The 24123-nt window shown below is 33.2% G+C and overlaps 3 protein-coding genes and 1 long non-coding RNA gene across 10 annotated transcripts; 2 read left to right on the top strand and 2 right to left on the bottom strand.

The window, feature by feature from the left end:
• The first annotated feature begins 2092 nt into the window (after positions 1-2092).
• Positions 2093-12028, top strand: Wde (Fibronectin-III type domain-containing protein windei). Of its 5 annotated transcripts, XM_076805732.1 has the most exons (14): positions 2093-2224; positions 5281-5618; positions 5759-7630; positions 8086-8450; positions 8526-8786; positions 8863-9195; positions 9283-9433; positions 9599-9783; positions 9858-9944; positions 10040-10094; positions 10155-10228; positions 10329-10431; positions 10500-10669; positions 10750-12028. In XM_076805732.1, exons 2-14 carry the CDS (start codon positions 5357-5359, stop codon positions 10843-10845), a joined length of 4014 nt encoding a protein of 1337 aa, XP_076661847.1. In that variant the 5' UTR covers positions 2093-2224; positions 5281-5356; the 3' UTR covers positions 10846-12028. The 5 variants fall into 5 exon arrangements, with proteins under 5 accessions (XP_076661847.1, XP_076661843.1, XP_076661846.1 ...); XM_076805728.1 differs by having other exon boundaries at positions 10500-12028; XM_076805731.1 differs by having other exon boundaries at positions 5759-7621; positions 10500-12028.
• Positions 10282-10712, bottom strand: LOC143365513 (uncharacterized). Its single transcript, XR_013084557.1, has 2 exons — positions 10574-10712; positions 10282-10512 (listed from the first exon to the last, which is right to left on the bottom strand). It is a non-coding gene; the product is annotated as an uncharacterized LOC143365513 (long non-coding RNA).
• Positions 12029-12068: 40 nt separating the features above from the next.
• LOC143365503 (putative E3 ubiquitin-protein ligase RNF144A) lies at positions 12069-18201 on the top strand. 2 transcript variants are annotated; one of them, XM_076805736.1, is made up of 5 exons: positions 12069-12425; positions 13779-14348; positions 14418-14580; positions 14668-14990; positions 15086-18201. In XM_076805736.1, the coding sequence occupies exons 1-5, from the start codon at positions 12396-12398 to the stop codon at positions 15320-15322; spliced, it is 1323 nt and encodes a 440-aa protein (XP_076661851.1). In that variant the 5' UTR covers positions 12069-12395; the 3' UTR covers positions 15323-18201. The 2 variants fall into 2 exon arrangements, with proteins under 2 accessions (XP_076661851.1, XP_076661852.1); XM_076805737.1 differs by having other exon boundaries at positions 12070-13206.
• On the bottom strand, positions 17745-24032 carry Crc (bZIP transcription factor crc). 2 transcript variants are annotated; one of them, XM_076805740.1, is made up of 3 exons: positions 23870-24032; positions 22808-23122; positions 17745-19140 (listed from the first exon to the last, which is right to left on the bottom strand). In XM_076805740.1, the coding sequence occupies exons 2-3, from the start codon at positions 23025-23027 to the stop codon at positions 18272-18274; spliced, it is 1089 nt and encodes a 362-aa protein (XP_076661855.1). In that variant the 5' UTR covers positions 23028-23122; positions 23870-24032; the 3' UTR covers positions 17745-18271. The 2 variants fall into 2 exon arrangements, with proteins under 2 accessions (XP_076661855.1, XP_076661856.1); XM_076805741.1 differs by lacking the exons at positions 22808-23122; positions 23870-24032 and adding an exon at positions 20466-21588.
• Between the last annotated feature and the right edge of the window lie 91 nt (positions 24033-24123).

Below are 24123 nucleotides of genomic sequence, written 5' to 3' on the forward strand. Positions count from 1 at the left end.
TTTGCACCTTCTCTCTTATGATTTTATCATATTGTTGTGCTACTTTCACCATTATTTTACCATAATTTAGGATTACAGTCTACTATATTATGTCCTTTCGTTTGTAGCAGATGTTCATGTAATTGGAGTGACGCTCAGTACTACTCAGCTAGAGGTTGACTAGAGTTCATTTATTTGGATATTCACAGAAATGTTGTTCCAATAAATGAATTTCAGATAAAAGGAATTCCACTGTAGCAGACAGGTAGTATTCCCTTTCTTGAATATCGTCAGAGTCCTACTTGCTCTCATTATTCTGTAAAGTGTATTCAGTTGTTGTGTGTGAGTATTCTACTGCAGCCCTATACCAGCTCTTTACGAGTATGTACCAACTTTATCTTGAAATTAATACAGTACAAACTTCTATTAATAGCTTTTAATACTTTATGCTGAGATCATAAAGATAACTCCACTCTTTGATTGCTTCTCCTAAAATTTGTTTTCTGAATTCGCCAATTTACATTACATTAAAAATAAAATCTCAATTTTCAATGAACATTCTGAATAAATTGTTTCGTAAAAATTGATATACCAATACTGAAAATATAATATACTTCTGTTTACTACTCAACATGTATAGTGTTCATATACTTCTGTAAGATTGATTTTGATATGTACGATTTGGTATGATTATATGTTGAACAATAAATAGGATGGTATTAATAATACATTTTGTGAATAGTTTATCTTAGATACAGTATCTATTTTTAAACAATTTATGTAATTAACCCTTATTAGCATAAAAAATGAAATCTTTTATTCAATGAAACAGTAAGTATTAGCTATAAGTTTGGCTGACTGTGTAAGAGTGAGTTAGAGGGGCTAGCTAGGGGGTGGGCGAGCTAGCTCAGTGAGTAGCTTATATTAGCATATTAGTAAGTTGCTAGAGACTTAAATATATTTTGTATTATGTTAGGATTGTCACTAATACAAATTGCACCTACAATGTAAGTAGATACTTAGCACTGGACAGACCTATTGTAAGTGTCGCCATCTACGTGCACTTATCCCTTTGACAGAATATACTCATATTATAAAAAACTGTCAAAAAGATACGATTTCTTTTAAAAATACACGTTTACGTTCATGTCGTAAATATTTAATATGTGTATATGTACAATAAAAATGTTATATTCAAATAAATACATGTGTTTTATATATAAAATTGCGTATACCTGAATAATTATAATACATAAAATATACCTTTATTTCCTGTATTGTTAATACGCTTCAAGGGAAAAAGTATTGTTTACTGTAGCTTTACTGCAGCTTAATTTTTTGCACTTAAAATTAGTGTTTTGAAAACTAAAATTTTTTTCTTAATCATGAAAGATGTGTGTATGTTATTATAATTCCTTGAATATTTGTTTTCGATATAAACATATACAGAAAATATCATGTAATATAACAATTAAGTATATTTACAATGCTGCCATTTTTTAAATTTTTTATACGAAGCTATTCGAAATTTATTTAAATAAATAATCTCGTCCCACGTTTCGACGATATATGTTACATCTGAACCTAAACTGCATATTGCGTAAACAGTAGATATTACCTTATTAAAATTCTTGAGAGGTCAATTCTTACAAGGTCGTGTAATCATTATTTACGCAGAATAAATAATAAAAGTAATTCTTAATAGAAGAAAAATACTTTTAAGTGCTCGATAAATACGTCGACGGTGCCTAATCGTTACAGAGTTTACACCTTGTCGATATCTTTATTAATATAGTGTATTTTCGACTTTACACAGAAGTATTTTGCATATTACAGCTAATATTACAAGTTCTGAAGGTATTTTACATCACGGCGCATGCGTTACTGAAATTTCTGAAATGCGAACCACACTATCAATGTAGGTCGATAATTCTTACCATTTTCGTTTTAATAATATTAATAATCTATAGCTTAACGTACAATTCGTGTCTCGGAAGATGGTGCAATCCAAAATTCGACCAGCTCAAATCAAAATTTGACCCTTCCCAAATGTCTCGTGCATGCTCACGGCCACGAATAAAAGTGGCAACGTTGCTCTTCGCTTGTTTAGGTTGCGGTGTTGCAGATACTCGATGAACGGGTATCACAGTGTATCCTCGTTTCTGGCATTTATCGCAAATATAACGTATTTTTGTAAGTCAAAGAACATGTGCATCACTGATTGAAGACCTTCTGGATTGTATCTGTACGTAAGTCCATCAATTGTGTATACATATTTACATGTCACACTTCAGTAGTGGGGTCACTTTGTTGTACTGCTCCGAGTTACAGTAAGGTTCAAATAATGAAACAGGTTTACTCAGAATCATCTGGCAAATCGATGCCAAGAGATTCTCCGTTAATCATTAGATAAACGAGGTTAATAATTTGAGATTTTCATTGTTTTGAACTAAAGATTATACTACTCTTATGTCAGATATATTGCATGTCAATTAACGAAAAAACAGCAAAAATAAAAAACCTGTTGACAGGGCGTGATTTACATATTAAAAATTTTGGGCCCGAAGTCCCAAATATAACAAACAAGGCCGTTATATATATATCATACTATATGTATACGAAAAGCTGCCATTTTATAAAGCTAACGTCGCCATTTTGTTGTCTCACAATACAAAATGAAAGCTAACTTAAAACATTACATTTATTTCATTTGACATAGACGTAAAATAAAAATTAATATTATTTAGAAATAGAAAAGATATTTTGAACCTTAAATAAAATTAAATTTGAATAATACCCAATTAAATATAACCAAATTATTAAAAAGAAAATATTTTGATCACTGTTCTGATCAGACGATGAGATTACATCGAATAAAAGAAAAGTAAACATTTTGAACGAGTCACAAGAATTATCATATTTGTATGATAAGGTTAAATGAAAAAATATGAATTGAAAATATTATGATGACATAAATAATTTTTATTAATGAATTTGTTATGTATATACGTAGTTATGCTTGAAACAATGTAATATTTAAATTTCATGTATAAATACTGCTTCTGTAATCGAAATAGGAGTTGAATAGTTTTTGAGTCCCGCACGCAATGCATTCGCGCATAAGCAGAATTCACCGCGCATGTGTTAAACACTATCAGAAGAACGTTTAGATGTGTGATATATAGTCTTTGCTATAAATATATGCATACACACATATATACGTTAATTGAATTATTGTTACTTAGTTTAGTGCATAATAAAGATTCTTACATATTTCACACAATGCAATGAAAAAAATCTAGCTAAAAAAATATTGAACGCCTTTTGTACTGTATTTTGGAAATGTTATGATACAGTGATTGTCATTTCGAAGTGGGGACTTGTATTTATTCTTCCTAATTATTATTTTTTTTTTGTACATTTATGTGTATAACTCCATTAATTTGAACGACATAACAAAATAATATATTGTTTTATAATTATAAACAAGAAATCTGTGATACGATCTATCTGAATATGATCGATAGAATCAATTTTTGACATCATAAAGTTTATGTGTTGAGTAGTATTGTGAGTTGTACGAGTCTCCCACTCAGAAAAGAAACGTCTTGTATTACCATTGTGACGCATGTTGACCTTGCCAGTTAGCGCAGAAAGAAAAGGGGTGGGGCTATTTATCAAACGTTCAATATGAGTACTTCCAATTTAGAAAATAATCTTTAACGAATATTTACTTAGACTTTCCATGCGCAGTTTGTTTGAAAAACAATTATTAACATTAAAATGTTACATCAAGTAACATAATTTTTTATACAAAAATTTTCAAAATCCTTGTAAGTACATATAATGTAAAAGGTAAATATATAGTCGCGGAAAAAAGTATTTAATTACACAAATGCAAAATTTATAATAATTTTTTTTTCTATCCAATTTTTTTAGTTTAGAACGAATGAACGGTGTAACTGTTAGTAGCAGTCAAAAATATTAATATTTCTACTGTGCTGCAGTTAATATTAGCAGCGTATAGTATTAAGTAGTGTACGGATAGAACAGAAGTGGGGGAAGCAGTAAGCGTGACCTTTTTGTGATTTCAAGTATCGAATTAGCTTAGAAGTTAAAGATAAAATTATCATTCAGGGTTTTACTGCTGACGCGAGTGTTTCTAACATGAGGCCATTATATATTTGAATTTATTCGCTTTAATATATTGAAAATTAGTTTAGCTGGGGGCGAATCATGACGCCATATTGGACGACGTCGTGTGCACTCGTTGATTTTCGCAGATTTTCGTGAGGACGCATGTCGGGGCCTATGTTCGGCTGTACTCGTTCAATAGACTAGTTCTCTGAGAATCCCGCCTTTCTGAACACACATAAGTCTTCGTAGTAGAAATTGTATTTCTTTTACAGTATTTTAACGTGGTTGTTCATTGAAACTATTTGTGTTGTGCATATGTACTCTTGATTTCGTACTCATTAATTTTTTGTCCCGTTCAAAATTTTTGACTTTTTATATGTTGGTGATATGACGTACGACACTTACTGTATTACATATCTTTTCAATATGCTATAAGTAGAGCTGATGTTGATTTTGATTAATTAAACAATAATATTGATATCCATTGATTCGGCAATGGAATACACGTGTTACTTAATACAGTAACTGTCTTAGATATACAACTTCAGTCCGCCATTTTTGTTAGTTGAGTACTTATGGGCCAGGGACGACTCATGTTGGCGCGTCATCGAGGGGCCCAAATTGCATTAACTTTATCTATGTTAAAAGAAAACTTGATTCTGTAACTTAAATCGTAACGGATATTGTGGTTATCACGGCGTAACAATTTTGTTGTTTGTGTGTTGTATAGTTAACAAAGTTATGACATCAAGTGGGCTACATCGATTTGGAAGCTCTGTAGGTTTATAATTTTTAGCGCCTTTGTTTTGATAGTGAATATCTATTTCTTTAAGCTTACTTAAGCGTATCTTTCTTTCGCGTGATCATTTATTCGAAAATATTTAAAATTTATTATAATTTATCAAAACATGGAATTGTAATAAGCTTTTATAACGTTATCAATTAGTTTAAAAAGATTAATTTTATTTTTAAGTTTTTGTATGAAATTATGTACAAAATATGATTTGTAATCTCACAACTATGTATAATCGATTAAGTAATTAAAAAATGAAATGAAGACATTTGTTGTTGATATATTTACTATATCTGAAATTAATGTATTTGAACATTTAAATACATGATATTTTCAAATAATATTATCTCATACATAGTGATCACTTACAGATTAAAAGATATTAATTTTTGGAGATAAATGGGTGACCTGTGACACTGTCTCTTGCATATCTTACCTTTTTTTACAATGGAGGCATTAAGAAGTGATTCTGTACATACTACTGATTCTATACGTTCGTTGTCTTGTATCAATGCACATCATATTGATGAATTATCGAAAGAAAAAGAAGATGAATTATTATATGGAGGTGATGATGCGGATGAAGAAGATGCACTGTCAGATGATAGTATGCGTTTAAGATTATCGGATGATGATGAGGCTGAACCAGATGATATTCTAACATCTATCTTAGACAACAAAAGAGATAAGCCAGAAATTGAGAAAATGGGTAAGTTACCTACTCTGTACATTCATATAGAACATAGAAGCGTTAACATATAGCATTGTATCTCCAATATTATTTACTGACCGATTATATATAATTTGTATAATAAGAAAAACATTTATTTTTGAAAACTTGGATTGCAGAGGTGACATGTGGAAAAAATGAAGATGTGCGAGCTTTTCCTGTTCCTGAAAAAAATGAAACGAAGAATGACACAACTCCTTCGAGGGAAATACAGGAAGAGGAACATTGTTCAGGTAATGTTTCCATGGGTGACAAAGTATTAACACATCATGCAAAGGATACGAAAAGAAATCTAAATGGATTGATGAGGCCACAAATGATTAATGTCATGCCTCGCTATCCATGGCCAAATTATGAGTTTCAATGGAGGTTTGCAAGTACCCCTTACGGTCGGTTTCCCCATGTCAATCATTTTCCTTATATCAGACATCGGTATTCGACACCTAGAGGACAATTTCGAAATCCATATGATTACAATACTAGATTTCACAATGCATTCGTTCCTTTTGAAAAAAGAAGAGGCAACGCAGTGTTTAATTCATTTAACAAGTCTAAAGATTATAGAGAAGACACGAGAACTTTCAAACCTTCTCCTATGAAGAGATTTAATACTAAGAGTGATGTTGACCAAACTGTTATGTCTCCTTCAGATGCAAAATCTTCAAGAACTGAAGCTGACACCAGCATCAAGGATGAAAGCTGTGCTATTAAAAATGAAATTGAAATAAATCGTGAATTAGTTAGTGAAACTCCAATTGGTAGCGAACAAAATAACGATGATTCGAGTAAATCACCGATTGAAATTTCGGAAGATAATAACATTGAAGATTTAAAGGATTCTTTGGAGTTGGAAAATGAAACGAAAAATGCGCACGGAAATTCGAAAAATCTGTCTGATGCGGAATGTAAGGATAATGATGCGGAATCTAAAGATAATGATGCAGAATCTAAAGATAAAACTGATATGTTAAATGAGTCCTCTAACAGAGAAATTACAAGTCCTTTAACAAATGCTCAGGATGAATCTGAAGAAGGTATTGAAGAGAAAGAAAATACTGACACAGATAATGCACAGTTAGATTGCAATGGTTCACAGAGTTCTAGTAATTATAATATACTGGCAAAGTTATTAGCCAATGGCCCAAAAAATTCGTTCAATGACGAAGACGTAGAATTTATTGAAGTGGCTAATGAAAATAATAAAAAAGATAATGCCACAACTAAAACAGCCAATTTAGATCTGGGTGAAAGCAAAGAAGCTGAACAGGCTTGTCAAGCGGAGGATCATGAAGTCACTATGAATCAGCAGTGTATAGAAATTACTGAAACAATAGAAGTAATCGAAAATCATCCACTCGAAGAGAGTATAAAAAATAATGATGAATTAGAAGTAATTGAGAAAGTAACATGTCATGAAGAAGAAATTTTAACAGATAAGAATGACGCGTCTATACAAGATACAGAATCCAATGAAATCGTTGAAACTCATACCCCCAAGATGAATGATAGTATACTAGATGATTCAAATAACAGAGAAGATAGTAAGGAAATTGAAGTGAAAGAAAATAATACAATATTTGAGCCACTTGTTAATGGCGAGAAATGTGATAAAGACCGATTAAATTATAGTGATAATAGTACAAATACTTCTAAATTGCTCGAACTACTTGTTTCTGATGATCGTCTAATTAATACTAAGCTTCAGGAACGAAATAATAGTGTCACCGAGGAAGACGTAAAATCTGTAAACAAAGGAAGCCCTATAACAAATTTCTCAGCACAAACTGAAAACAAGGTATCCATATTGGATGAAAATGATTTATCTAGCGTTGAATTGCAAAATGATTCATTAGGTCTCACTACTAAAGTAATGGATAGTGATGCTAGTGAGAAAAAAGTTGAAGCTCCAGTAAATACTCAAAGAAGGAGAAGGCGAACAAAAAAAATGATCGCGGCAGCACAAGAAGCTGTTTCCGAAGAAGGTAAGCAAGGTAGGGCATACTTTGCATTGTACGAATAATTATAGACTGATCGTAATAATTATGTATTATAAATAATTATTATTAATAATTATTATTATAAATAATTATTACTTATATATTGCTTACTTTCTTCTACATCTCCCTTCCACTTTATATTGTACAAGTATTATACAATATACATTGCATGTTTCTTTTATTATAATATTGACTTCTTCTTTGCCATTAAAAGAAATTCGAATGTATTTTCAAACGATCGTTATATTTAAAGAAATCTTTGATATCCATTTTTTTTGTTCTCACTCCTTCAACTTAAAGATATGTAATATTTAGGAAATCAAAATGCATGTCTGAGACAGAAATAAAATTATGTTGCTCTTTATAAGTGGGGATTTATGCTGATTTAATTGTAATTTATACAATATTTGTTTTAATGATATAGTTGTTATTACGATATTTTGTTACAGTTAAAGAGAGTGGAAGGCAAAAAAGAAAAACTGCCCAAAATGCAGAAGAAATCATAAGAAAGAAATTTTTGAATCAAGAGAGTGATGTGGAGTCTAGCGATAGTTCAGAAAAGTTTGTAATTATTAATCATAAGGTAAATCAAGATGCACGATCTCTGTCCCCGCCGTCTTTGAAACGTAGCTGTTCTGATCTGGATAATATAATAGTGAATGGTAGTGTAAAAAAAATCAAAGTAAACAACGATTCGTTATCTGACGAATTATCTTCGAAAGAGAATGATTCCGAAAATATTAAGCAACTCGATTATGTTCACAAATTTTTCCAAAGAGATTTGAAGGAGAAATTGCCGAAATTGACACAAGAAGTACGTTGAAAATATTAGAATTTCAGAGGTACTAATGTTAGTCGAATATATTCTCATACTGATCAATTCTTTAAGGAACTAGAAGAACTTCTAATACAAAAAATTGTTGAAACAATTACAATGCGCGGTGAGATTGGCAAATTGAGGGAACAAGCGCGTATATCGGAAAGAAACCAGGAGGTAACACGTGCAAAATGTCAACAGTTGGCCAAGCAAATCAAGGATTTCGAAATGGTTTTAAGTCGTAATGCCGCGGATCGGCGTGCTAATAATGATAAACCTGTCCCGCCGATTAAAATCAATAGATCCGTCGGATTACAAGTTAATTTTATAACGGTACATATAAAAATAATTATTTTCACACGATTTGTAATTATTGCTGGATATTGTTATTACTATCATTTTTGAGTAGGACCACGGAATGCAGTGTTTGCGGCAATTACAACAGAACACTAGTATAAAATCCGCGAACGTTCCAACTAACAGTAATACCCCATTAAATACGTCTGCTACTGAAACTGCTCTTAACATTTCAACAAGTCCAAGAAGGGGAGTCAAAGTGAGACCTCCGAGACGAGTTGAAACGGTAGCGACTCCAAATGTTGCGGTTTCGCAAAGTCATACTCAATCTCCAAACATTATACCTACCATAACTCCTGCAGCTTTAGTTGTCACTAAGCCAATGGAGGCACCGCATACTTTACAATTGCCTAATCAACCTAACGTTCAACAAATGATATCCGGTGTAAGTACTTACAATTTTTTTATTGTATTTGTGCATCTCATTTCACTTATTTCGTGACACACACACCTATTTTTATACGCATTGTAGTCGCCACTGCCGCCACAACAACCACAACAAGCTATAGTTCTAAATGGGAAGTTCACGAATCAACTGAGCCGTCAGAATACCTCGGTAAATATCACAAAACCGAGGACAAATGATTTGATAGACCTTACGGACGAAGAAGAGAAAAGTAAAGGTACAAGAAATATTACCGAATAAATTACCATAACTATCATATATCTTTATAGATACCATATATATAAATATATGATATATATATATATATATGTATAAGCATCAAACTATAATACTGTGTCTTAAATGTACGCAATATTTTTAAGAAAAACTTCATTATTTGTAGGTGCCACCAGTACACCGGTAGTTACAACTACAATAACTGAACAACAAATCAGTTTAGCACAAAAAACACAAACCTGTTTCCAAAGGGTAATCCAAACTATCCCGGGAAATGTAGCTATAACGAATCAACCTCCTAGTATAAGAGTAGTACAACCTGCTAGCCAACCGACACCTACTGCCTTAGTAGTATGTAAACAAATAATATGTGGTTATTGACAGTCGGTACGATGAACATTTGTATAAATGGATTTTCTTTTTAGAATAATATGAGCGCCCCCCGGTTGGCGTACGTGATGCAAAGCGGTGTAGGCCCGAGGCTATTACAAATATCACAGAACCCCACAACGGTAAAATAAATTCAATATCTTTTATGTAAACGAATTAAAAAGTTGCGATGCGTAAAATAGTTTTGTAATCGCATAACAAGATTTTGTATTTCTAGATGCGTCCGGTAACTTCCTGTAACAGAACTACATTTCCAACTTTGACGTACAAAGGTATGTAAATGATATTATATAATAATATGGATTATAGATAATTATACCTCACTTTTATAGGAATATCGACAGTAGCAAACGGTTCAGTCAGAGTACTAACAACTCCAGCTCCTTCAAACATACAATTGAACAAGGTATTGTACTTTTTATGTAGATCGCTGATTTTCTTTTATTTTATTTATATGAATAAATGAATATGAATAAATTTGTTACATTGATTCCGACGTGTTTCAGCATCCAGCTCCTCTACCGGATACACGAAATTACGCTATGAACAATCCTGTATGGAAACTCCCACCGCCGGCTCCGTCTCTGAAAATTTCTAAGGTTGCAAATGGTATGTAACAATGATGGAGATCAATAAGAAAATTCCGAGAATCATAAATATTCATGTTGATCGTATAGGTATCGTACTGTCCTGGAATATGAATTTGTCTGATAAGTATGCAGATATCGTTAGTTATCAACTATATGCATACCAAGAAGTGGCCGGTATTCCTCCTAACACATCGTTATGGAAAAAAGTAGGAGATGTTCGAGCTTTACCATTGCCCATGGCGTGCACTCTTACACAAGTAATTAGAATAGTTGTTATTTTACGGTTACTCTATTTACTGTTATTGGTAATTTTCATATCCATCATTTATCTTCACAGTTTTCCGAAGGCAATAATTATTACTTCGCAGTTCGAGCAGTTGACACACATTCCCGAAAAGGACAATATAGTACACCTGGCAATATTTCTTTATAAAATATACGACCAATATTAAGTTATTGTTATCAACCTTACTTTTAACGCACAGCTATAATATAACAAGTCATGACTCATATAACAACAAATTCTATGCAGCCTTCTAAATTATCATTTAATTTGATCATATATTATTTAATTTCGATTAGAGCATGTAAGATACATTTAAAGACAAAATTTAAGGAATATTTGTAATTTAGAAGTATGTTGTATAGAGTATACATACAAATGAATTTGTTGTTTAGTAGTAAGTATTTGTTTAATTATAAGTGATTACTGTTCTACAATTACTAGTAATTATGATTGCGACTGTAGCTGAACATATTTTTCTTGCTCCTTTTTATACGCCTTTATTTATAAATTCAAAAAAATATAAAAATATTACTTGTCACAATGTACATAGTTCACCATTTGTTTTGCTTATGGAAATTGCAATGTACGAATTTTTATAAAATTTGTCGTGCCATGATTCATGAAGTATTATTCACGTGTCATCCAGTAGAATACAATAAATGTTTAAAATTTTGTGTATTGAATACGATATATACATATAAAAAAATAAGAAGTGGCAGTAACGCGCTGGAAAAAATCTATGTCTGTACAAAAGTACATAAAATACTCTAGTCAACAAGAATTTCTTTAGCAATTATTTTGACATTCTCACAACTTGTAAAGACTGCTACAATTAAAGACAAATACGGAATTGCTTAAAAGTCTGATACTGATATTATTAACTAAAAGTGTTCATAAATGTTGCTTCCTTACGTTACATACGAATAACGCCTATCCTCACTTTTTCAATAACTTTAATTTACTCTCCTTGTTACTTTGTGGACGAGTCTCGCTGATACATAATTTGCTCAATTTTTGATACAATTGTAATAAATTTTAAGTGTTGAACGATAATATACACTATGCAGATTTCAACTATACGAAAGAAAGTAAGGCAATGAATTAGTGATTGTATATATTAAAATTTATATATTCTGATTTTCAACATCTGTAACCAGAATATATACAATCTGTAGCGTAATTATCCAATATTTTTAAGCTTTACTAATCATTCTTGTGTGATAAAATTGTATAATAAAGTGATTGTTCATTTTTTAGATAAATTATTTATGGATAACAATTCCTAATATAATTCTTACATTTTAGGTGTTTAGAAATAAGTTTCTTTACAAAAAAAAACTATATGTCTAAAAAACAAAACTATACTATAGTTGTCTAGTTTATTAAAATTTTAATAAAAACACCTATGCCATGATTTTAAAAAATGTGACAATTGTACTGACATCAGATTGCTTTTGCATTTCTAAATAAAACTCAATGATTGGTATAAAGTAAGATTTAACAATAAATCAAAAAGTAATGTAAATATTTGGTACGTCATTAACGTGGTTCAAAATTAAATTTCCCGCTCTTTTGTGCACATTGTATCATAACTGTAGCAACGGGAATATCGAATTCTGTGAATGTGAATTGTGCATACGTATATATGCATGTGAAGTTTTAATTTTGATTTCGTTGTAATAAATTTAGAGATTGCAATGTGTATAGCAAGCACGAAACATGAACCGGTGAGAAATTTTCCACTGTCCTCAGATTCTGCAAACTAAACGAATATATATAATATATAATTTCTATCATTTGCACAAAACCTTCTACAACTCGGAGACTTATAAAGCGATAGCTGTTGAAATGTCGGTTGTATTGCTAAATTTATAAATCGCATCGTAACATTATTGAACAATTAAAGGGAAAACTACATATATATATTATAAACAAGCAATCAAATGTTGTCGTGTTGTTTTTAAACCTGATACCTGCACGCTTAGAATTAAACGAGATTACACGGGCGAGAAAATAACCAACCAATAAAAGGTTTTAACAAAATTGATACTTACTGTCGCTTTTATTAGTATAAACACGGGATTATACCAGAAACGTGTCAAAAATTTCCTAGCGTTCGAATTATTTTTAATCTGTGACAATTTCTAATTTCATGTCGTATAATAGATTGTCACTGGACTGGCTCTATCCTGTGTTTCTCATACGCGTTAAGTGAGTCACAAGGATACGTGTATTATGTCAAACACAAAACAAATACGATTTCTGTAAAGATATCACCGTGCAGACGTACAAGAGTGATAATCTTTTTTTCCGATACTCTGAGAAAAAGTGTGAAGCAAGTGGGGGCGGAAGTAGTTAGTCGGTAATTTGTGTACATACACTGTTTGCTGCACTTTGTGACACAGGACACGAATAGTCCGTGAAATTAGAAAAAAAAAGCATTATATCGAAGCGCATCCCGACGGAATGATCGAATTGTCAATAGATACACATTCCTTTGGATAATGAGTATGTGTGAAATATTACGTAGCAATATTCTTACTTTCGCGACATATCTTGGATTGACAAGAACAACATAAATATTGCTCGGGAACGACGAATATTTTTCAGTTATTTCGTTACCGATTAACAGTCCGTTCCGAGTTATATGTTCGTACATTGTTCGCTATTATTTCGATTCTTCGGTCAACTATTGAAAAAGCATATATTTTTAAAGATTAAGTAAAGAACTCCGTGTGTCAACAGTTTCGTATTGAAATGCAAATATTTTGTGAACGTTGTGTCGTAACTGTTTAATAGAAATCGATATCGTTTCTAATCACCTTGAAATTACACAAGGTAGACTATCGTAAGAATAATGAAAAAAAAAGAACGAAATATAGCAAATATTGTGAAGTTATGCCATAATGAATGAATTCAGCTGTGCAGTGGCAAATAATTTTGTGGGTGTGACATATCCAGTTTTCATGATTTACCTATGTCACTTGTTACATAGCGAACACAGTTGCAAACTGTTTACAAAAACCTGATAAACATAGCTCTTGTCTGCAACTGGTGGTGAAATTTTGATTGATAATTAGGGGATGCCCAGCCTACATTCGCTCGTCGTTCGACGAGCTCCGCTAATGGATATGGGTACTGCTACCAGCTCTGTGACATCTGTAAACCCTTCTACCAAAATTACTACCAATCAGAAAAAGGCTGAAAAGTCCAATAAACTCACCGGAGTCAGATTACCTTTATTACGCAAAGAAGCAAGTGTCGTCAATCTTTCCCTGACAGAAAGGACAACATTGGGAAAAGGGGTAGATTCACCTTTACTTAGACCTGAGAGCAGTGCAAGTTTGGAAGCTCGTGGTAGTAGCTGGTTGAGCTTGGGTCCAGGTGTATTGAGGAAATGCGAAACTGCAGTAGGTTTGAGCACTTCTGCTTTGGAGGGCAGACCTATAAATCGCAGTCGAGTATGTTCTCGTTGCTCCAGTTTGTTGTCGCTGGCTTCCAGTTCACGTTATAGTTTGGCTGCAGGCAATTTTGTTCCGGCAGGCTCTCAGCAAGTGCTTGGATGTCTTTTTTGTAAATTATGTCTTGTTGAAATTTCTCTTTCTAAAACATTTAAGATAGAAGGCTGTGGTTGTTCCTATTGTAAAGATGTAAGTATTATTCTTCTCTTATTAGAAAGTTATTAAAGAGAGTATATTGCATATATTGTTGTGTTATAGTGTATGAAAGCATATGTTGAGTTTGAAATTGAAGAAGGTGCATATGAAATTAGTTGTCCCGATGCGCAATGCGACCATGGAGCAATACTTTCTGTGAAAGAAATAGCAAGCCTCGTTAGTGCCGAACTTATGGAGAAACATCATAAGTTTCGATTGAATAGAGGTGAGTAATGTTGAATATACAAGATGTCACTTATCTGTGCATAAGTTTTGATAAGGTAATCTAACAATTTATTATTATATTGTACAGATGTGTCTATGGATAAAGCACGTGCCTGGTGTCCACGTGCCGGTTGTGAAACAATATGTTCAATAAATGCTCCTGGCTCAAATGGAACTGCTGTTGGGCCTGTTCACTGTCCTAATTGCTCTATAGACTTTTGTTCTATATGTAGAGAGTCTTGGCACAATGGTCCTTGTTCTGATCTTTCATTAGGTATACCATTCGATGGTGACCATATTAAATGCTGTCCCATGTGTTCTGTACCTATTGAAAAGGATGAAGGATGTGCTCAAATGATGTGCAAGAGGTGTAAACATGTTTTTTGCTGGTATTGTTTAGCTTCTTTAGATGTAAGTATAATTATTTACAATATATTGAGAATCATAGTGATATTAACAATTCTTTCTGAAAATTATTCAATTTCATAATTATATGAATACAACAGGACGACTTTTTATTGCGACATTACGACAAAGGACCATGTAAAAATAAATTGGGTCATTCGCGTGCGTCGGTCATTTGGCACAGAACACAAGTCATTGGAATTTTTGCTGGATTTGGGTTACTCTTGCTTCTTGCATCGCCCTTACTTTTATTGGCTGCGCCTTGTATTGTCTGTTGTAAATGTCGTGTTTGTGGTTCTTCTAGACTTGAACAGGAAGAAGGTGATACTGCAACATAGGAACTCTAAAAGTTTTTCAATATTTCCTGTTGTTTCTCTTCAGTATGATAAACAGTTAAATTATATTACTCAATATGTGAATGTGATCGGTGACTTATATAGATATACATTGAATTGAAAAATTCTATAGTATATATATGTATATATATACATATATATCTTAATATCGAATAAATTTTTAAAGCGTTTTTACTTTTGTGAGAGGGGTTTGCATTCTTTTTTTTGTACTGCTATCTATGGATGTTACGTTTTGTTTTTTTTTAATTAATGGGTACTTCAACTGTGTTGACTTTTAAGTTTACAGAAATATTTTCACATAGGTGTATATATTTATAGTGTGATTATCGTTAAGTAAGAAACTTATAAAGTTTACTGAAAGCTACTTAATACTTCATTGTTTCTCGGGAGTTGTTAAGGTAGATTTTGAAAGTCAATGATGATCTTTTGGTTGGATCAGACATTACTAACATTTTTACATTTAAACATGCCCGATCAACTGAATCGCAAATGTTCATGAACTTCACATACAACATTCCAGAAAGTTATATTTACACCGAACGTACTGCCACGTCCAAAATATAATTTTTTTACTGTACAGTTTCTTTTTTATACTTACATAATTTGCTTTCAATAGTACGAAAATTGTTATACTCAACCATTATTTTCATGTACTTTTAATGTTCTCTTTTTTTACACCTAACATTACAATTTTGCAAGTACATGAGTACAGGCATAAACGAATAATTAAACAATGTATATCTATATGTATGTCTGTTCTGAAACCTCAAGACAGAGGCACAACTTCAACGAAAAATTATTAACCATTGGTTGCATAGCACAACTTGTCCGTACTGTTTTCTTTTTGAATGCTTGTTGTTTTACATTGCAGAATTAATTACATGTACATTACATGTATATTATTATAGACATGTACGAAAAATAGAGTAGAATGTAAGTTCTACGATATCTGCAAAAAAATGTAAAATCTAGAGTAATAGTAAATTCCATTCTTAATCGATATTTAATATATTTACTATTAATTATAAATTATTATAAAGGACTTAATTTAAAAGAACATTATTCTGTACATGTTGTAATGCTATCGAAATTCAACTTTTCGAATTCGTAATACGCTATAGATCAAGAATAGCGAAAGAGCAGTATGTTATAAAGTTTAATGAATAAAATTACATAATTAAGAAATATACTGCAAACCATTTTTTGATAATAATCGTACGCTATGCTAAATTAAGTATATGTCTTTATTAAAAAAGGAGAAGAATAATATAAGCTTCATATAACTTGAACCATGTTTGATGTTATGGTACAAAAATATTTTTTCGTTGATTGTAAGCGAAAGCGTGTATACACATAAATATAATTGTCTAATCAAGATACATAAATAGTTTACTCGTGATAAAACAGGAAATAAAAAATCAAATAAACTGTGTGAGACATAACAAGTTTTCAGAGCAGGTATCTAAATTATGTACTATTCAGAACAATTGTGTGTAAATAACGACTTAGTTGTATATATATGTATATTTATATGTTCATATAATGTAAATATGTACATGTAAATGTACATACACTATACGCATATTATTTGTGTATATATATACGCAGAAACACACACACACACACACACACACACACACACACACACGTACGATGATAACTGATCCGTAAGCTATACATATAAGATGTATATGTAAATACTTGTAATTGTTTGATGCGATTTACGCATAGAAGTCATTTGAATGCGTAATTATATAACTTAAAAAATGTAACAGGTTTAAAGTTATACTAGAAAATTAAGATAGCAAATCGTTTGCTATTGTCCTAGTTGTATGCAATCGTAAAATTAGTAAATAGTTCTTTAGGTAATTAACGTAACAGAAATTCTATTACGTAATTTTCCCACTGCAATATGTTCTATAATATTTTTCAAAACATCACATGTACGATCAGATTACAGGCTCCACAAACGTAAGCAATTATTCAATCAATTTTACATAGATATGAAATAATTGAAACTTAAATGAAATTTCAGTGTATCTAATTATTTTCATCATTTTTTAAATTTTCGTAACCACTGCGAGTCTTTAAACATTATATTAGTTAACAATATTTTTATAAGTTCATATTATTTGCGTAATAAACACTGTTCTGTTATTTTTCACGTAAAAATATTAAATATACTTACGGTTTTCATGGAGAAACAACTGATAAATGGTGAAAGTTGAACAAATTTCAGTTATTGTTATCAAAGTCAAATATTAGGAATAGTTTTCCAACTAGAAATTTATACAGAATTGTCGTTTTCAATGGTAGTTGTTGATTTTATTTTCCGTAGAAAAATGTTTACACGACGAGACAGTTTCGATTCTTAAAGTTGTTAGGGAATTAAAAAACAGGGATGTTTTTGACAATAACGTCGTTGTTTATTACACAATAACCCATTTATTATTTTTCTAATACAATATTTTTTGTAAGAAAACTCATAACTTGATTGGGTTAGAATTGCTTGGAATGAAAAGATTTGTGTCATTAAGATGCATTAGATCACACGCAGAATTCTCAGCAACAACAAGTTTCCACTCGGCAGAGTTTCATAGGGCTGTATACTTCGTCAATTCTTTGGTTATTTAATGCATCTTACTTACTGATCTTAAATGGACCATCGGTAAATCAGGAGATGGTGCGCATACTTTTATGGATTACACGATGATAGTTCTGTAGTCCTACTAAGAAGCTGTGATAGACTTTAGATTTATGTTCGAATACGTTGCTAGATAAAAAAAGAAAAAGAAGAGGGAATAACAATCAGTAATCTAAGTCTATGTATTACAATACATTATTAGGACCATTGTAAAATAGTTAGTGTCAAAAAATATGGTTAATAAATTTAATAAAAACGATTAAACATAACGGCGGTTGGTGAATGGATTATTTCATCAGACCCTTGGCTTTAAATAAGTCTCTCATTAAGCCTTTTAAGTACCCAATCTCTCGCTGCAAGTCTTTTACTTGATTCTTTAGTTTGTCGTTGTGATCCACGAGCTCGCGTTCTTCTCCCAATATTTCTTTGATTTCTTGTTTTTTCTTTTGTCTGTAACGCGTCGCCGCATTCTTGTTTTGTTCCTTTTTTCGGACTTTTTTGTCTTCCACGGTCGGGCGTGAATATGGTTTTTGGCGGCTTCTGGCTGAGGAGCCTGTCGAGTGTTTTGTACATTTCCTCTCGGTTTCAGAAGTCCAATCTGGATCGTCTACGGAGTCTTCCGATGATGTGTAACTACCACCTGAACTCGTGCATGGACTAGATGGCGGAATATCCTCGGTTTGCAATCGTACATATTCATCGACCACAGCTAAATCATGCGCAACGTCTGTGTTTAATGGATCTAGTACTATACTTTTTGGATTCCATTGCACAGGTACAACTTCATCGGTGTACGTTTTTTCCTCAGGGACCACCACATCGTACATGGGCTGATGATTGGAGTATAATGGTTGTACAGGTTGTAAAGTAATGAGTAATTGGGTGTCCACGCTTAACGATTTATGCGGTGGTGGCAGTGCCGGTGGTGATTGAGGTGGTGTTAGCGTGGAACTGGACGTGGGGACTATTTGATGGCAAGCTTCCACATCTCCCAGAACAGTTTCAAACTCTTGCAGTAGTGTTTGGGTATCATCTTGCTGAGGGATCTTTGTAATTTCGTTATACGTGGTTGGTTTAAGATGTACATTCTCGGGACCTGGTAGTTCCTCAAAAATGGGCAATTCTATCTTTTCTTCCAACCAATCCGAAAAAGGTTCTGCAAAAAGAAAGATTTTTTTTTAAATATAAACAAAAATTATTCGTTTAGGTTTAAAGATAAGGAAGTACAGAAAACAATCTGTTTTCAACATCAGTTGTTAATTACGTGCTCGGAGATTTTATATCAAACAAAACATTGATACCACATTATCAGAGCCTGATGATATATTTCTAGTAGATCTATAGATAAATCTTATTTCATTGGATAATTTAATTGAAACGGAATAAATAATATTTCCTGTATTTTGTACAATTTATCAGGATAGAAGTTAACAGTACTTTTACTTGTCTTGCATGAACAATAAGTAGGAGTGGTACATTGATGTATATATAATTTCATGGACATTACCAGCTCAACTAGAAAAACAAGTTCTTGATTTGCAATTTCTTTGGCTACCAACTCTCTTGTTACAATCAATACTTGTATAGTACATTATTTAAAGCACAGTCTGCAGTCTGTACAAAAATTTTAATTTTCATTCAAAGAAAGATAATTAATTCAGATTACTATCTATGTGTTGATTAAATTCGGAAAATAAATTGTTTAATAAAAATATATTCAAGAAACGTTCGAATCATTGACGTAATGTAATTTTGAAATTTTAGTTACAACATTTTAACTTTGATTTTTTAAAAACTTTTTCCATATATACTGCAATTCGTTTTATTACGTTAAACATTTAATGTCTGATAAACTACCCCTAACCTATTTCTTGGTGAAACTTTGATCAGGCTTCACTTGAAATATGGAAGTTATCTGCATTTAAATGCAGAGGGCAAGGGGTTAGATAAGAATTTTTTTAAATATAAAGATTTATATAAGTACATAGTACAATTATATCTACAAGCGTGTTACGAATTACCATTAATAGTATATTCAATAAATACTAGGGAAAGCAAACGTTCAATTTTATTTCAAAAATATATAATATCATTAACATGATCTGATATATATATTTAGAATTAATTTTTCCGCATACTTTTAATTCATTGTATATACATAATTGAAAATTTGACGAAACTTTAGAACTGGCTCGCCAAGCTTTTGGTACACATTATACGTCATTCTATTTGTTTCTGTATACGTAGCGCGTTCGAAGATCGCGTGAACAATTTGGTGCGCGCGCGATGTATTTAAATGTTAAGCTTAAATTCGAGCGTATAATTTGACAGTAATATATTTAGTAACGTTGCGATCCAGTTCCATGGTATGATAATGCGAACAATGTGGTAACAGTGCTCTGATATGCGTAATAAAGATATTTTCAGTCGAAGTGAATGCTAGAAAGAGAGGGGAAATCTTGTAAGCGAAAGGAAACGTACCGCTGTAACATATAGCAGCCATTATCACGTGTAGCGTGTTTTCGTGAACCTTTTTATTCGAAGAGCAATATATGTGTATATAATAATAATAAGAAAAAAAAATATGTATATGTATATATATATATATATATGTGCGTGTGTGTGTGTGTGTGTGTGTTTTTGTGGAAAAATAGTGTTCTTGAAGCACGGTAAGGTGTATTTTTTCAATGTGAAGCAGCCAAAAGTCCACCAGTAGGGAGACGAGTCGTTCTAGTTCAACGTCTTTTTACTAATTTTTGGGAATTGACAATGATCTCTCGGTTCCACGTGTAGCGATATGCGAACTGCATGCTATCATACAACATTAGCACACTCGGGCATCGAGACAATTCGTCGTTTTCTCGCAACACTTTTAAAGATGCCAGTATCGTGTTATTGCCGTTCGATTGGCTCCGATCGGTCTTTTTTCCTCTCGTCGCGACTCGATTTCAACTAGATGTCCATGAATTGTTACGCACTTCACCAATCACTTTTCATCGATCGACAAATCGGCCACGATCTATCGACGAATAATTCCCGTTCGCAATTGTCTCGACGGCCCCGTAACGGTTTCGAGTGAAATTCCAAAGCGATCGCTGCAGCTTTCGGTCCCCGCTATCGATAAAGATCTCGTGAACACGTGTAAACACGCTAACGTATGTTGGGAACGAGAATTACGCTCCGAATGTAGACCGATAGATCGCTGGTAAAGGTACCGTGCTCACAATACTAGTCCTGTACGTAGTCGTCAAACGCGACGCAGCATACGGTTCACCATAGATCAACTGGATCGTTTGATTTTTTTAAGCGTCGGGATCACTGACACGCACAGTAGTTGCTCATTAGCTGCTACATTTAGCAGATTTCGTCGGGCAACGAAGTCACGACTGTGGGCACTGGCGCGACACGATTAGCCGAGCGGAGATATTTGCACGTTTTGAAACAACAACAATGCGCGACGAGCCCGGAAAACGATCGCGTATCGTCAGAAAGTCGACTCGTGACGAAGACTAATCGACGGAATCGTACGATCAGTTTGCAATACTGCCGAGAGACCACTCCTGCTTATCTTTGGACTTTCCCCTCTGCCGCCCCTACTCCAACGCAGCTAAACACACGTCATTCCCCTATCGGCCTTCAACCAAAGCAGTTTGTATAGAGGTTAACCAGTTTGTCCCACTCTCTTTTTCAGAAAAAAAAAGAAGAAGAAAGAAAAATAAGATACACGCTAGAGGAAGCGGGAAGAATGAAAGCGATACCGAGTATCGAGAATGCTGTCCGATAAAATGCGTTGAACGTTAGCCTCTGTCCTTTTCGTATGTAGAGCTTCGAAAACCCGGGGACGCTGACTTAATCGATGCATGCGTAAGAACGAGCTGCAAGTGTTCGCCTACTTTTACGCAGTTTGATATTTAAAGATATATCGAGACCGCAGTATCTACTGCTCGCCTCGGACGCCATGCAGCGGTGATAATCTTAGAATCGTGCCAACGCGAGTACATCAAACTTTTAAATCCCCAGCTAGTTTGATGCCTATGCATGCGTACTGCAGTGGAGCAACTGCAAGCCTATTGCAAACATTATTTCATTTATAAATGGAACACAATGTTTTAGAAATGTTAGTACGCTTGTTACGATCATTGAAAAGTTATGGTGATACCAAATTAGCTGGGGGAGTATAACAAAGTCAAGGGAATTAATGTTCCCTTTTCATTAATATTAGTCTATACTTTATAACTATGTTTTCGTTGCTTCTACAAGACTTATATACACATACACTGTTAAAGATTTGTGCAGAATGTCTCAGTACTCATGGTACAACCAGGCGGAGGATGATTTTACAAGAAAGAAACTAAGCCAAAAATATAGAATACATTCTTTTATACGAGGCACTGTTTCTTGAAAACAAACTTTAACCTATTTTTTCTTGTAAAATTATACTTATTTTTTACTATACCATGAATTCTGACTGCCTGTATATAAATCTGCAACAGTTGCTGTTTCTTGTATTTGTGTTCGGATGGCAATGGAACTTTGTGATAGGAAAGGTCACCTGATAAATGTTTCTTGCATTTGCAGTGACCTTTCATGAATTTCTTAACACATTGCTGATGTTGTACAAATTCCAGTCAGTTTTTCTACTGCAATTAACTTCTACTTGTAGTATTAAGAAGCTTGTTTAATATCTATATACAAATAATGTATGATAGAACAGTTCTTTGCAACAGTACTCAATAAAAATATCCATTTTCATCCTTGAAAAAATCATTAAGATTTATATACAGATATCAATACAATTAATTACAGAATTCTGGGAAGCTTACCTTCTTTAATCCATTCATCCAACTCTTCTAAAAGTTTTGTAGCAACTTGTGCTCGGGTAGGGTGCTCTTCGTACATAACAGGTTCAACATTTTTGGTAGGCTCTACAGACTTATCATCGAATAGAAGCCAGTCATCTTCTACGTCTGCCGGTAGTGTCCCACTAGGGGACACCGGCTCCAGCTTCCATGTCCACATCTCTTGGTGCTGACCGGCTAACATAGTTGACACGGTCCCAATCAAGAGGTATCAATAAATAATGAAAAGAAATTTGTGTCGTCTGTGCGACGTAGCTCGAAGTGAGCGCCATATTGGCTCTGAAAATGCAAAAGACCTATGGTTAGATAAATATAAATACAAAATACCTATGCTAAGCAAAAGGATCTCGAGTCCGTGACACGTTAACTACTGTATAATTTCTATACGAGTCGTGTATAATTATTTGCTTGCATTTAAAAGTTAATGTATCGAACAAAATGGAAGAAGATAAAATGCTAACGATTATAATAAATTTAGTGGTATTTCTGTGGCTGCTAGTCAACGTATTAATCATTCACGTCTCCAATTCATTGTTGTTAACCAAAAAGCTATATGCAAAAAAGAAAAATGAATTATTCACATAAAATTCATAAACTGGAGATTGCAAACGGAACGAACTGCTTGAAAATTTCAAAGCGAACCAAATACGCGCGTTTTTTTCCAGTTTCATTATGTAACTTACAAGCGACTCATCATCGTAGCAATGTTCGCGGAAAGTATGAGCACAACGAGAAACTACAACCTCATGACGCAACACCGAACCATGTCATCTGGTGAAATTTTTCGAAGGTACTCACTTTTTGAGTACCCTGAAAGTCTGTTTGTCGTAAGCAATATGCGAAACTGACATCGTAGTATAATGAAATGTAGCGAAATTCATTGTTCGGTGATAGCGTCATTCGCGGTAGGAAGTGCTTGGTTGCGGAATGATGATTCACAAAATGGCAGACCCGACACCGTGCACACACTCTGGCATTCGAAAAAGAACCCGTTCGCAGCCCTTAAGGTTATTAAATGATACTTACTCCATGGTTATATAGTTGTGTCGGCACACTTGCGTGTGCAAGCCGCACGGTGAACTATTGACTCATCTTGTTCGTCGTGAGAAACGTGTAGAAAATTCGAACGTCTTTCCCTTGCGAAGCATGGATGGAGAATAAGCGTCACCTTCTACCGAGAATTTGACCGCTCGGGTCACGTGATCCGGGAATGCGTACGCAAGGGTGCTCAGTTCGAGCCGATTTCGCGGATCTTCTGCGCAGACACCGTGAAAGTTGGA

Source organism: Halictus rubicundus, chromosome 2 (assembly GCF_050948215.1).
Source record: "Halictus rubicundus isolate RS-2024b chromosome 2, iyHalRubi1_principal, whole genome shotgun sequence".
NCBI lineage: Eukaryota > Metazoa > Arthropoda > Insecta > Hymenoptera > Halictidae > Halictus > Halictus rubicundus.

Coding starts and splice junctions, on each gene's coding strand:
- Wde (XM_076805728.1), top strand. CDS start 5,357: ATGGAGGCATTAAGAAGTGATTCTGTACATACTACTGATTCTATACGT. Junction 9,196..9,282: donor TTCAACAAATGATATCCGGT/GTAAGTACTTAC, acceptor TACGCATTGTAG/TCGCCACTGCCGCCACAACA. Junction 9,784..9,857: donor CGACACCTACTGCCTTAGTA/GTATGTAAACAA, acceptor TTTTCTTTTTAG/AATAATATGAGCGCCCCCCG.
- LOC143365503 (XM_076805736.1), top strand. CDS start 12,396: ATGTGTATAGCAAGCACGAAACATGAACCG. Junction 14,581..14,667: donor TAAGTTTCGATTGAATAGAG/GTGAGTAATGTT, acceptor TATATTGTACAG/ATGTGTCTATGGATAAAGCA. Junction 14,991..15,085: donor ATTGTTTAGCTTCTTTAGAT/GTAAGTATAATT, acceptor TGAATACAACAG/GACGACTTTTTATTGCGACA.
- Crc (XM_076805740.1), bottom strand. CDS start 23,027: ATGTTAGCCGGTCAGCACCAAGAGATGTGGACATGGAAGCTGGAGCCG. Junction 19,141..22,807: donor GGATGAATGGATTAAAGAAG/GTAAGCTTCCCA, acceptor TTCTTTTTGCAG/AACCTTTTTCGGATTGGTTG.